At 37.0% G+C, this 15140-nt stretch overlaps 1 protein-coding gene across 1 annotated transcript; it reads right to left on the bottom strand.

Annotated features, from left to right (window-relative positions):
* Nucleotides 1-228: 228 nt before the first annotated feature.
* Nucleotides 229-12107, bottom strand: LPAR4 (lysophosphatidic acid receptor 4). The gene is made up of 2 exons (XM_047844483.1): nt 12069-12107; nt 229-1622 (listed from the first exon to the last, which is right to left on the bottom strand). Exon 2 carries the CDS (start codon nt 1544-1546, stop codon nt 434-436), a length of 1113 nt encoding a protein of 370 aa, XP_047700439.1. The 5' UTR covers nt 1547-1622; nt 12069-12107; the 3' UTR covers nt 229-433.
* Between the last annotated feature and the right edge of the window lie 3033 nt (nt 12108-15140).

The following is a 15140-nucleotide window of genomic DNA, read 5'->3' as shown; positions in this document are numbered from 1 at the left end:
AAAAAAAGGAAAAAAAAAGTAACATGTATCAGTAGTAACACAAAAGTTTTTTTTTTAAATAATCCCTGAATTTGTTCTATATTTATAGGCCCAACCTAATTAACAAATATTACCAGAGTGGAAATATCTTTCTAAAAAATTTACAATAATCTTTATATCACCGAAGCAAAGGCCACTGGCCACTTGTATAATGTGACACAATGAAATTATAACCCAGCAGAAGAGTTTGGCAATCTCTTTTGGTTGTTGTAATTAGACCTGACCTATAATTATTGAACAAAACAGCATATGCACAATAAACATTCAAATAAATGTACCTGACTGTATTCAGTACATTAATCTATTTTCAGTTATCACTAGCTTCAAATTGTTTCTCTTATTCATAGCATAGGAAAAATCCTAGGAAAAACCATATCTGGACAGTTCTCATTACCTAAAAGGTGGATTCTAGCATTAATTCACCACCATTATGTGTTGTTTGATCACTAACTTCCTCTTGAATAGCTGGAAGGGAAGGCTTTGTGGTCAAAGGTATTTCAGTCTTAAACAGGGATTCCATCTTGATATGGGTATTAACATAGAAGGACTTCTGAAAAGACTCCAGGGTGAAGTAATAGATAAAAGGGTCAAAGCAACAGTTCAGAGTTGCAAGGCACAAGGTGATTGGGTACATAATCTTTGCAAATCTTTCCAACAAGCAATTGGTAATGGCTTGGGAGCGCACTAGGGCATACAGGAAGAGGACAGAGTTATAGGGTACGAAGCATACCACAAAGACTGCCATATGAACTGTGATCATCTTCAGCACTTTTTTCTTATTGGTTCCAATTTGAGACAGTGTAGCAGGCTTGCGGAGGGTTCTTAGCACCACAGAAGAGCAAGAGACATTTAAAATCAGAGGAATGATGAAACCAACAACTTCAATAAATATGGTGATCTTGGACAGATAAGTCTTCCAGATACGTTTGGAGAAGCCCTCAAAACAGGTGGTGGTTGCGTTGTTGACATTAGTAGTGGAGAACAAAGAGGCTGAAATACCACCACTGAGGACTAGGATCCAGACTCCAGCACACACAAAGGCAGAATTCCTCCTTGTCCTAATGGTACGAGATCGGAAGGGATAGACAATGGCCAGGAAACGATCCACACTAATACAGGTGAGGAAGAGCATGCTCCCATAGATGTTGGTGAGGAATGCAGTCCCAGAGATCTTGCAAAGGGTGTCACCAAAAGGCCAGTGACGGTTGAAATTGTAAAATATTTTGAAAGGTAGAGTGCAGACAAACAGCAAATCAGAAAGGGCCAAATTGGTGATGAAAATAGCAGTCTCACTTCTCATTTTCATTCGGAAGCAGAAGACAAACAGAGAGGCACTGTTGGTTATCAGACCCAGGATGAATACAACACTGTAGACAGCACCATTCAGATTATACTTGAAGGAATCATCAACAATGCAAGTATTATTGGCAGTAGCATTGCCCAACCTGGGTCTGAAGCTTGAATTTAAATCTTGAAATTGAAAGTCAATGAATCTTCTGTCACCCATGGATTTTTTTCAGAAGGCCTGCTGCCTGCAGGGTTCACCACTTTGAGACTAGAGACTGGTAAGAAATATTTTCCTCCTATGGGAGACAAGATGGAATGAATAATCAAATCTGCCTTCCATTCATTTCTGTGGAGTAAAAGATATTTTGTTCACACAGACTGGAAACAATATACACATTCAATTTGGTTTGACAAGTACCTTTTGAGCACCTACAATATGTTAAAAGGTACTACAGGAATATGTTGCAAGATTGGGAGAGATCGCACACAATATAACAAATGCAGTACTGTATGCAGCATTGCAATGAACAGAAATAAGATATTGTATACATGAGAGCCCAAGCAGGGATGGGGGCTGGAGGTGGGGAAACGGGCCTTTGATAATTAAAACAACACTAATAGTTTGAAATTTTTATGGAATTTTTTAACTTTAAAAATGTGTTTTATTTGATTCCCACAAGAACATCATAAGGTAGGAAGACAAGAATTTATCACTATATTATAGAAGAAGAAACTGAGGCTTATGTAATTTAGAATTATGATGTCAGAATTAGGAGAATGTGTAAATGGTACCATCAGAACCAGAATTCACCTTTTTTATTCATAACCAAAGAATTGTTAAACTAATCTAAATTATTTTGTTTCTTTTCTAATATTAGTAAACCTTATTGTCTAATTATTAGTTCTATTGCACAAGACTACAGGTCGATATGGGACCTCCAGGACATGCCCTTAAAAAAGTTTTAACTAAGCTTATTTTTTAATGTTTATTTATTTATTTGAGAGAAAGAGCAAGGGAGAGGCAGAGAGAGAGGGATAGAGAATCCCAAGCAGGCTCCGCACTGTAAGCACAAAGCCAGAAGTGATCCCACGAACCGTGAGATGATGACCTGAGTCAAAATCAAGAGCTGGACTCTCAATTGACTGAGCCACCCAGGTGCCCCTCTGACTAAATTATTGAAGTAAATAATCAATTCATCTTTTTCTTCTAAAACATGAATTCAGAGAGCATGGATTCCTCAGTTAATTAAAGCTTCTGGTGAAAAGATTTTTCACTGTATTACATTGTCTTTCTAGAGCAATAATTCAAATAATCTCAGAGTTTCCCTCTTGCAGATTGTAGTCCCCTTTCCAAATCTCTCTCAAGCTAAATGCTTAGCTTAGGATGTCTTCTTATCCCCCTCCCATTCCATCAGTTACTTTCATGCCTTCAGCTCCTAAAACGGCCTTAATCAATGGAACCTTCTCTGGCTGAATATAAATGAAGTGTGAAAGGTAGATTTGACATAAATGCCCATTCCTCTGCCACACTGTAAACTTCTGATCTGACCAGTTACATGCCCTTTGATTGCCCCTGCTTATACATATGGCAGTCATTAACTTAACCATTTTTTTTTTTTAGTATCTGGGCCAACATTGCTCAGAGGTGCATATAGAAGTCTTTCTAAATTTCTCAGTTAGTAGCTGTCATTTGATAGGAACAGCCTTTTGAATTCTCTATAATGCAAAATGGACAATTCTTTTCAATGAGGAGGATATGCAATAAAAGTGGTCTTTGCTCCCTGACATGTTCAATAATGGATTTTCACATGATTATATTTTTTATTTTATTTTATTTTATTTTTTAAAATATAATTTATTGTCAAATTTGTTCCATGTAACATCCAATGCTCATCCCAACAAGTACCCTCCTCCATGCCCATCACCCACTTTCCCCTCTCCCCACCCCCCAACCCTCTGTTCTCAGTCCTTAAGAGTCTTTTATGGTTTTCCTCCCTCCCTCTCTGTAACTTTTTTATTCCCTTCCCCTCCCCCATGGTCTTAAGTTTCTTAGGATCCACATATGAGTGAAAACATGGTATCTTTCTCTGCCTAACTTATTTCACTTAGCATAATACCCTCCAGTTCCATCCACATTGCTGCAAATGGCCAGATTTCATTCTTTCCCATTGCCAAGCAGTATTCCATTGTATATGTAAACTATATCTTCTTTATCCATTCATCAGTTGATGGACATTTAGGCTCTTTCCATAATTTGGCTATTGTTGAAAGTGCTGCTGTACACATGATTATATATTTTTTTAATTGAAAGGCATTTATCTGAAGTGGTTTCTCCTTACATTACTCTTTCCTTCTAACTCCCAAGGAACAGGTCAAAGGGCTATTTTATATAACAGAAAATGGAGTGGAGGCAGGAATCTGCCAGAGATGCAGAAGCCTGAATTTACTTGAACCAGTGTTTGCACTGAGAAAAAACTGATTTGGGGGAAAAAAAAAAACACTTGCTGACTGCAGTGCCTAGAGGAAGAGATGACCTTGACGAGATGACTTATGGGATATGAATCAAAAAGTTGTCATTTTTTAATCGCAAAAGTTCTCAAGTTAAGATTGGAAACTTGTTATTATTGAATTCTCATTCAAAAAATCTTTATGGAGTGTCTTCCCCCTCCCCACCCCCTGAGCTTAACACTGCACTAAGATCATATTCTTTCTTGGCTATTTCATCTCACAGGCCCAGCTCAACTCTTGCCACAATCAACCGTGATATGTAAAAGCAAAGTATAGTAGGAACCTTGACCAAGTAAGGTCCAGAATGGGAAGAAACAGACAGTGGACAAATATAAATAGGTGAGGAGAGCAAAAGAGGAAATGGGAAAGTAGCAAGGAAATTAAAACAAGAATTGAAAGAATAAAAAAAGATAAAAGAAAAAAGACCTTGCTGGGTAGAGGTCAGTGCTGTCATCTAATTTGTATTTAGGACCTTGGGAGATATTTCTGGCTCACAATTCCTCAAATCCCATCCTCTATACTACTTTGCTTCATCTAACTCCTTCCAGTTTTCTCATAAAGAACTGTATGCAATCACTATGTTTAAGGTCACTGAAGCTGATCAGCAAGAACAGGAAGAGCCTGAAAAAATCTGTCATTGGGGTTCATATCTCACTTTGGCAACTATAGACCCAAGTTTCTGCAGATTGTTTCACCAATGTGATAGAAACAAAAATAAATGGAAAACTTCTCAACTGCTTAAACCACTTTATATACTATTTTTAACATCCCCACTCACTACGCATTAGTCTGGAGGCCTTTTTTTTTTCATTGTTGAAAGAAATCCAGTTAGTCAAAAATATTCCTCTATCGTAAATTTACACAATCTAAATAAATTAAAGGACTGAAAAATCCCTAATATTAAACCCAAGCTTCATTTACTATAATCTGCTTGCACCTGCCTTCTGCAATAAGTAAGGCCAAAAATATTATTTGGAAACTGCTTTCATAATACATGCCTTTTCAACTATTCCCAGAGTCCCTACACTCTGCCCACTGATATCTTTTTTTACATAGCATTCTTCTAGCTCACTGGCTTTTTATTATTTTCTACTTCCCAAGATGGTATGTTTCAAATAGTTGAAATTTGTCTCCCTAGTTTTCCATTCAGTTTTATGTCTCTCAGCACACATACACTATACCAACAACAGGCAGTCTGGCACTTCTACTTTGGTGCTTTGAGTAACCAAATCCTGTGGGAGAGAAAGGACCACAAACAAGAAAGCATTTCAGTCTCAATCCTGAAGACAGGGCATGGGAAAACTGCCACTAAGGCTCTATTCATAAATTTCCTTTGCTTGAACACATAGCACCTTTTCTGTCTAGCAGTGAGGGTGTGGTGTTGGGAATTAACACAGTATTGGAAGCAAGGAGTTTTATTTCTGACTCAGACACTAGTTCACTCTGTAACTTGACTATACTGTTTCTCTTCCCTCTATAAACATTACCTCTGAGCCTCACAACCAAGGCTAAGAAGATTCAAGAGGCCTTAAGCTTGCCAGTATCCAGTCCTACCTAATCACAAAGAAACATTATAGAAGATTTTTTCCTTTCCTATCCAACTGGACACCTATGTCTCTTTCTTAGTAAACTGAACTTACTAAGCAACATATCTTTCTCCTAACACCATATATACCTTATATGTCAGAAAGCCCCCTGAGAGTTTCAACCTTTATACAATTTTGTCATAAATAGGACAATCCAAGAGGGTGCCCTCAAAAGGACTATTTTTCAATGAGCTATGGTTAAAAAATATCAGAGAGGCATTTGGCTTTCAAGCTGATTCTGAAGAAGAATCAATGATATTCAAAAGATAAGGTCTCTTCTGACTGTCTTCCTTTTGACTAAAAGAAACTGTTTTTTAACCATTAGATTTTCACAAATGGCTAACATATTGTGCACTGAATGAAGGCAAAGGGCCAACACAAGCTTCAGATGAGATGAGGAAGAGAAAATATAGGCTGATGCAGTTAATTACATATTCTACTGCAAGTAGCATGTGGCTATTTTCTTGTAAAGAATTTTGTATCCAATCATTCCAATAATTAATCACCTAGGGAGTTCAGAGTGCAGGGCGGATGTATTTTCACAGACCATGGTTAGGAGGCAGAATACCTGGAGGTTGACCAAAGGGAAATCTGACCCTCAATGAAATTTTAAATTTGACATACACATATGGAGCCAATTCAAACAGTTCACAGTAATGTGACCATTTTTTTTAACATCTAATAATGATGTAATATGCCATGTTTGGGATCTTTGGCACTCCTAGAGGAAGTGGAGTTAGCTTTTTGACCCTATAAACATGAACACTGAAATCACTTCACTAAATGCTAAACTTTCAGATGATACATTCAAAACAAAGTTCTAACTTCTGGCATATTCCCAGTAGCCTAGAAAGACTAGCTTGCTTTTGTTCACTACAGAAGATAGTCCATAGCATAGGAAAATAAGGCCTTGGAGGTAGAGTATACTCATATTCTCTTACCTTGCTCCTTTTTTAATGAGCTTGGATCAGATCAGAGTGCTTCTGATCCCCAGAGAATTTCCTCTTTCTCCTCTGGTGAAAGCTTAGGAACATTGACACAATAGTTTTCAGAGGAAGCTAAAACCTATTGTGTCCTTGCCTATAAATAACTAGCAGTGAAGCAAAGTAAAAAATACAAAAATGTCACAAAAATATAGATCAAAACCATTCTCCTGGAGTAATAGGGAATATGTCCACACTGTTGCTTCTCAGATGAGAGTGGCTGCTAACAGATAAGACCAAGTCACAGGAACAGGTCATGATCATACACATGATTCTAATTGATGTTCCTATGCACTGGTTGATGGTTCATAATAGTTTTTAAAATACAAGTTAGTCTTATGGCATTACATATGGAGGAAACCATAAGTAAATATTTTACTCCAGAACTGAGCTGGGAAATTGATCTCTATCAGGTCTCATGTTAAGCAAACCAAACTGTGTGTCAAATGATTAGATTGATAAGCATCATTTATTTTTTTTTTTCTTGGGTGGGGAGGGGAAGAATGAAAGGAAGAGACAGAATCTAAAGCAGGCTCCATGCCCAGCATGAAGCCCCATGGCCCGGGCTCAATCTCAGGACTGTGAGATCATGACCTGAGCTGAAATCAAAAGTCGGACGCTTAACTGACTAAACCATCTAGGTGTCCCCATTTATTTTTGATGCAAGAATTATCCTTTTAAAAATCATTTCTCTATGTTGACTTTGATTTGCACTGAGATTATTATGACTGTTTTGCTTCCTCACTTTATTTGAGACGAGCAGGAAATTGACACAGGTCCTAATCAGAGCAGAGCCTATCCTCAGTGATTAACTTGACACATCCAGTTAAATCCAGTCTCTCACTAATCTTTCATTTGATGACACAGTTTACTCTTTGAAAAATAATATTTTTTAGTGCTCAACACGATGGGGCCAAAGATTGCATCAACCCTACTAAAGTAGAATTTTCCCTAACAGTTATAGAATAAAACAACTGCAGAGAAATTGCTCAACCTAATATTATGAAATTGTCTAGAGTCTTGAGATTCAATATCATCTCAGAGAAGCCCCAGGCCTTTTGGGAAAAATTGTGGATGTTCATTTCCAAAATCTGTAAGTTTCATACATGCCAACTGGGAATTTGGCTTTATTACACATATTTTAAACAGGCAAATTAGTTATTAATTTGCATACCAATTCATCTGACATACTTGGATACTGATTTTGATAATATGAATAAAAACTATGTCTCCCATAATCTAAAGGTATATACCAATGGCATAGAGGGCTTAAACCAAAGGATCAATATACATCTACACCAAAATTGTCTGAATTACAATGAATGATTACAACACCTCCATTTATTCTGGGGTTTTGGGTCTTATCATCTATAATAAATTGGAAGTACTGATTATACACACAAAAAAAGTTGCAGAATGTAATTAAGAATTTGGAGAAAGTTATTACCAGGAGAGTGGTCCTCACCATATCAGTTCAAACAAAATTCTGGCACCAATTGTTAGGAATTTCCTCCAATGAATGCTGTGAAACAGAATTAGTCACAATAGTGTGCTATGGAGAGACCTTACCAATAAATGTATACAAAGATTATAAGGTAAAGAAATTTATTATATGATATAAACCAGAGTAAATTAAAGCTAACATAATTTAAAGTGGTACCTAAATGTTTCGGATTTTATTATTACAGAATTGCAGATAACATTTTATTTTTCAAACCTGTCACTGATGAGCCACATTTTATTAGTTATAGTGACAAGCATAAATTCCATGAGTCTGTATAACATATAATCATTAAAGATAACTAGTGACAAAAGGCATAAAATACTTCATCCACTTCCATAAGGTAATACATTACATTAAGAAATAATTGAACAAAGGAGATTTATATTTTTTGCCCTGAAATTATATTGATTCTTTGTTTTTTTTCTTTTCTTTTCTTTTCTTTTTTTTTTTTTTTTGTCTGGCAAAACCTGTTACTATTAGACAGGGGCCTTGATAGAGGAAAATGAAAGAAGACTGAAACAAAGGTGGAGACCACATTGCCTTGGCTCTAACATGCACCCCCACCCCAGCTGGATGTCTTTCTCCCCTGAACTACAGTAATATAAGCAAGGCTTCAATTGCTGGGTATTAGCACACTGACAATCATTGCTGCTCCTACTAGGATGTCCTAGGCCTAGCATGTTCTGTAATACCTTCAAATCACAGCTCTGCCCAAAGTACTGGCATAGAACTAGAAATACTCAACAGTGGAATTCTTACCAATACCACCTGCAGTTGAACACTATTCATTTACCGCCTGTAAAATAGAACCATCTGCCAGTGCCAAACTTACACCATTGTCACATCTCACCCTCTTCTGAACAGAAGTGGCCTAAACAAAGCAGACTGGTAAATAATACCCCAATCCCCTAAAATGATTTTTCTATTATCTAAGATAACCAAAACAAAAAACCACAGTCATTAGGCAATCTAAAATATATTTGAGATCACCTTAATATTAAGGAGAATTGATTTTTCACACTCCTCTAGAAAACAGTACTTTTGAAATGAAATGAATATCATTTTATGGTTTCATCATAAGACAAAAACATTAGCATTCCTTTCTTTTATGGCTTTAACAATAGAAACAGATTATGAAGAAAACTTATTTTTATTTGGAATACAAGCAAACTAGGAAGCTCAAATACCCAGAAGTTTCCATACTTTCTATTAATTCAATATGGCTACATCCAGCCCCATCACTAACTATGTGAGAGCAAGTTGCAGTCCTTTTTTGGACCTCAGTTTCTATTCTCCTTCCACCTTTGGCTTTGATTGACAGCAGTCTTCAACTGATGCTAAGGCAGTGGCCTCACTGGCTATTCTCTCCTATCAGGTGTTTGCATTTGTTCCTATTTGTTAATGCAAAAAGGTAATAATAATTTCTCAAAGTCTGAGATAAAGGAAATTAATTTTATTAGATTCAATGAAATTATTGCTAGATTTATTTATTTTAATTGAAGTATAACTGGCATACAACATTGTATTAGTATCGGGTATACAACATAATTATTCAAAATTTGTAAATATTGTAAAATTATCACCACAATAAGTCTAGCTAACATGTGTTACCATACATAGTTGAGATTTATTTTAATATCAGAAGTAAATATTATTAGTTAGTGCCAGATGCGAAGAATCACAGATCAAGACGTCATTATATCCTAAAGTCTTCCTAATGCCCTCTTTTTCCTCATCCCCTTTGTGCCCATATCAGCAGACATATTGGTTCAATTGTATAGATTTTAATCCTCAACCTTTTCCACCTATTCCCCAGTCACATCTCTCCTCAAAATATAAGGTTGTCAAAGTACTTCAGAACATAATGATAGAATTAGTAGACTGCTTACCCTATCCATTGTTCTAGTAACAAATTACTTACCTACTAAAAGTGAGGCTGGATTCCCAGTGGTAGGTGACCTCCTATTAATCTCCCAATTTTCAGTACTAATATTCACAAATATATTATAGGTTTTTCCCCTCCCCTTAGGAAGGCCAAGATAAGACTATAGATGATGACCATACACACAGTAAAAAAAAAAAGACAACTACACAATTAGGCCCTGACCACACCACAGCAAGGGCAACAATTCTCACTGTATTTTTTCTCAAAGTAAATGGAATAAACGAAGATTTAGCTAAGCTTGCCTGAGTGTTCCTGAAAGCATCTTCCCATTCCTCTCTTGAACTCACATAGTACAAACTCTGAAAGGTTAGTCTGATTGTTTCAGTAGGGCTTTCATTCACATCTCTGATTGGCAGGAAATGCTTTAGAGTGTAGATGCCATCAAGTGTATCAGCTGAACTCATCCTTTTTAGAGTGCAACTTTTCATCTGTGACATGGCAAAAAGATTTATAATCTATATTAATGGGGTATGTTTGGAATTTTGTTCTGAAAAATAAACATGTTTCAAAGACACTGGATAATTTGGAGCTTAGGCTATTATTGTTGTCTTTATGTTACTCAAATAAAAAGAAATATGGTATAATTTGGTAAGGTAGCAAAGTAAATAACTCCATGAATCTCTGAATGTTCTAATCTTCAGATTCATCTTGTCTTTTCTGTGCTGGAATAATAATGAATTACAATGCTGTATTTCCTAAAGCAAGGTAACTAAAACACAATATTTATCAATTCAACAAGATCTCGTTGCTAAAAATCTTTAAAGTATCCAACATATACAAAAAGAGAGTTTTAAATGTCACATTGTTGCATTTGTATGGAACACAGTGATTAATTTCACATATAATAGCAAATTTAATTTATGCCAGAATTAGTTTTGCATTTAAACATGTCTCTTCTTTTATGGTCAAGCTCATGAATTATTCAGTACAGCAAATGTCACATTTTCCATAAATCAATTAAACATCAAAGGCATACCATCACAGATAGTTTTACTAGAAGAAACCGCATCATAATAGAAACCACATTAGCTCACAATCAATTGTAAACCAAAGAAATATAAAGCTAGCCAAAAGAATTTCTAAATTACTCTGTGATTTTAAATATGCTCTTCAGGGCAACTGTGTTTACATGAAACAACAGCCTGAAAATACAGTATCTCTTCCACTGAAACAATATTATTGCCATAACAGTAGAAATTCTTGCTTGTTTTAAACAATTCAACACTACGATCCTTATTCAGCACTTCAGAGTTGAAATCTAACTTCTTTCCCCAAACACTCAAAGTATCAGTGTTTCTGCTGAAGTTTGTTATGCCACCCCATCCCCCAAACACCCAAATCAAATCTTGCTCGAAGAGACTTACCCCAAAAAAGAGTGTGCAAGATGAAAGAATGTGCTCATGCCTGTAGACAATTAGCTAATAAACATGTAAATGGGCAACTTGCACTTTAAAAGTGCATATTTTAGGGGTTTTTTTTGTTTTTTTTTTTTTTGTTGTTTGTTTGTTTTAAACAGGGAAAGGTTAGCCCAGCCCAGAGTAACAGACTCTGGGCTACCGAAGCTTCTTAAAACAAACCGCTCCTTCTGAAAATATGAGCTTATTTACATTTATCTCTTTTCTTTGTCAAGGAATGGTTCTCTTGAATGCTGTAGCCGGCATTCCTTTAACAAACGGGACATAAGAAAAGGCCTAGAGCGAGCGCTGGGGAAACTCTTGGGGGTCTCAATAGGAAATGCTTTTCATTGGATAAGGAGGCATTATTAGGAGCCAAGATCCCGCCCAATCCCCTGTGCTCCATCGTTTCCTTAGTCACCACTGGACTGAAGAAGTTTTTCCTTAAAGAGCATTGCCCAGGAAAAGCAGTGTTCACAGTCAAGAATTAGCAGCTTAAGTGCCACTTACAATATAAAAACTGTCTTCCCTGACCAATTAATCCACACAGAAAGCCTGTGTGCTTGTTTTTGCTGCAGGACTGCTATCTGTCTACAATTCTAATGGGTAGGAGGAGACAAAACTCCAAACTGGGAGGAGTGTTTTAATTATGAACAGCTCGTGTTTGCTCCAATTTGATTAAAATAATTACAACAATATTGATAATAATAAGTAGGGAGCAGAAAAAGTCAAAAGTGAATAGTACCATTAATATATTCTTATACTATGCAAAATTAAACCTCCCATCAACACACACACAAAAACAATACTATACTCACTTACTTAAGCCAGTGAAGTGCCCTCAGTTGGTACCGGGGTCTCATAGTTTTAATGCCCACCTTCCATGGACTTAGGAGTGCTCTGTGGCAAAAGGAGGGTCTGCATTTTTCTTAAATAACTACCTGGCAGGAAGTCTAATTACCATGAAATTTTCAGAGGTTTTCCTAAAACCAAAATAAATAGTACAGATGCAATCTGTTTATAATGGGGAGTTATCTTTAACTGTATACTTCTTCCTTCCTCTGGGCAAGTTCTCTCCCTATAGGTTGACTGTCTTGGTCACCCACCCTGCTTTTTTTTCCCAATCTTTTTCCTCCTTCCTTCCCTCTCTCTGATCTGAATTTGTTGGAGAAATGCAATCATCCATATGTAACTTCATTGCTAGTCCTTTCCTTCCACCAGCACTGCTTTCTAACCTCTACCTCCAACCACTGCCAACGTTACCAACAACAGTAATACCTCCCTGCTCTCCGGAATGAAGTTCTTGGGTCAGGGATAAGGTGCTTTCTACCTCTGGCACAGCCATGCCCCTGGAGGATTGGGTGATCCTCTGCCTGCTTCAAAACTTCAGTCTGCATAATTAGCTGCCTCCCAAAAAAGCTGTGCTTCAAGTATGTTTATTCTACCTCTTTCTTGAGTTTTATTGTGGCTATTCTCACTAACAGTCAAGGCCAGCAAACAAGTAATTGTGAAGCTGACACTAGCCTTATTACATGTGACAAACTCTAAAAAACACTTTTCTTTGTTCCTCCTCCTTTTCCCCACCCCTAGACTCTGCTTTTTATGTTCCCCTCTCCACTTATCTCAGGTATGTCTATTTCTGTCTGTTTCTGACATTGGCTGCATCTCCACAAGTGGTCATTCACCCACTCTGGACTTAGACCAGGTCTTGGTGCATTTATCAATCTACAAGAGGAAGATACAGTCACTTGCCTCCAGTGTCTCACAGTCTAGCTGAAGGTACAAGACACATATAAGAGATACTAAAGGCAAATTCTGAAAAATACTACATTATTTATATGGAAAGTAAATTCTATAATGGGTCATAGAGTGGAGATAAAGTCCCATGGATAAGGCCAAGAGGACTTCCTGGTGTGTGTGTGGCAGGGGGAAGGAAGTTGCTGTATTTGAGCTGGACCATGATGGATGATTAGTATTTATGCCAAAAAGGAAGAGGAAATCTTTCCAGGTGGCCAGACCCAAGTGATGAAATGCAAGAGGTGTGAAGCAAGAGGAAGTGATAGGCAAGATTGTGAAGAAAAAAAAGAAGGACAAGGAAAAGAGCTTTTGGGAGGAGCGCTCAATTGTAGCACTCAATGCATAATAGTGATTAAAATCAACCAATAGACATGGTCACTGTCTGTATGCCCAGCTCACTATCTTTCTCCAGTTTGTGTTAATATCCCTCAGTCTTCTAATTTATGGGCTTTGTTTCTCCCTAAAGTACTTAAATACTTTTCTGATTAATCTCACAAAGGGACTGGAGGTCTTCTACTGTATCAATGGGTTGCATGCCCTTCTAGCATCAAGCTTCCTCTATCTGAGCTCCAGTCTCACTGATATACTTTCAAATTCCTAGAATGAAATTGATCACTTATACCATGAACATTTCCACATGCTATTTCCCTTGTCTGGAACACCCTCCCCTTTCCTAGCCTCCTCTTCACCAAGTTAATTCTTGTTCTTCCTTCAGAAATTATACCAGTAATCATGCCTTCAAAAATTCTTCCTTAATCTCTAGTTCAGGTCACATCCACTTCTTATATGCTCTTACAGAAGAACTGTGTACTTCTTCTTCATTGCACTCATCACAGATAAAATTTTATGTACTGTTGTGTAATTTTTTTTTAAATTTTTTTTTCAACGTTTTTTATTTATTTTTGGGACAGAGAGAGACAGAGCATGAACGGGGGAGGGGCAGAGAGAGAGGGAGACACAGAATCGGAAGCAGGCTCCAGGCTCTGAGCCATCAGCCCAGAGCCCGACGCGGAGCTAGAACTCACGGACCGCAAGATCGTGACCTGGCTGAAGTCGGACGCTTAACCGACTGCGCCACCCAGGCGCCCCTAATTTTTTATTTGCGTGACAATCTAATTGTCAGTCTCTCCCAACTGTAAATTCCAAGAGGATAGGGTCTACATCTGCTTATTCCAAAATTAATATTAGTAGTATTTACAAAAACTCTTCTCCCTGATTTTCTCTCTTGCTTGGAAAAAGCACCAATGTGCCTTATTTTTTGTTTACTTCTCAGCTAAAAACATGTGCCATTTCATTCATTTACAAACAAGTCCAAATCACAGTGTTATTTTAGAACAAAGAGTACACACACATAAATAAAATAAGTTCCATGAACAGGAAAGTACTGAAGTTTATCCACTACCACTCTCCTTTGTCCTCACCTCACTTCTTCCTGCAAACATTCTAGTTGTACTCCCTCTAATATTTGGAAGGTAGGAGGGACATGAAAGCTTTTCCATGGTGTTATCCAAACAGTGCATAGCCACACAACTTAACCCAAAAAGTCCTCAATTTTTTTTTTCACTGAGTTGCTGATGTACTTGCCACTGGAGGGAAAATGAATATGCAGCTAAAAAAGTGCATTCAGAATTACTTGGGGAAGTGAATATATATTTCCTCTTTATCTGAAAAGAAAGTAACTGAAATATCAGTAACTTCTACCTGGGAATTTACACACTTAAATAAGAAAAGCTAGATGCTTGGGATCTTCACACTCCAAACCCAATTTTTTTTTCTTTCTGCCAACAATATCAGAGGACTGGGTGAATTCACCTCAAGTATCAGGGACCCAACATTATGCTAAATTCCTTAGAAACAGTAAACATGTAACTAAAAGATTTTAACTATGCCTATAGTTTAGGGTTCAGGTAAATCTCATATTCTCTAAATGAACACAGTGTCTATATAAACCTGGTTAGTGTTCCAATAATGAAATCCATTTAATTACTAACTTTGCACTAATTATGAGAAGTCTTGAAGTCATTCAGAAAACAAAAAAAAAGTCAAAATCCTAAATCTTACAGCTTTTCTTTTAAAATATAATCATCTTTTGGGGGG

The sequence above is a fragment of the Prionailurus viverrinus genome, chromosome X (genome assembly GCF_022837055.1).
Source record: "Prionailurus viverrinus isolate Anna chromosome X, UM_Priviv_1.0, whole genome shotgun sequence".
Classification (NCBI taxonomy): domain Eukaryota; kingdom Metazoa; phylum Chordata; class Mammalia; order Carnivora; family Felidae; genus Prionailurus; species Prionailurus viverrinus.
Note: the sequence above shows the minus strand (reverse complement) of the source record. Positions and strands in the feature narration are given on the sequence as shown.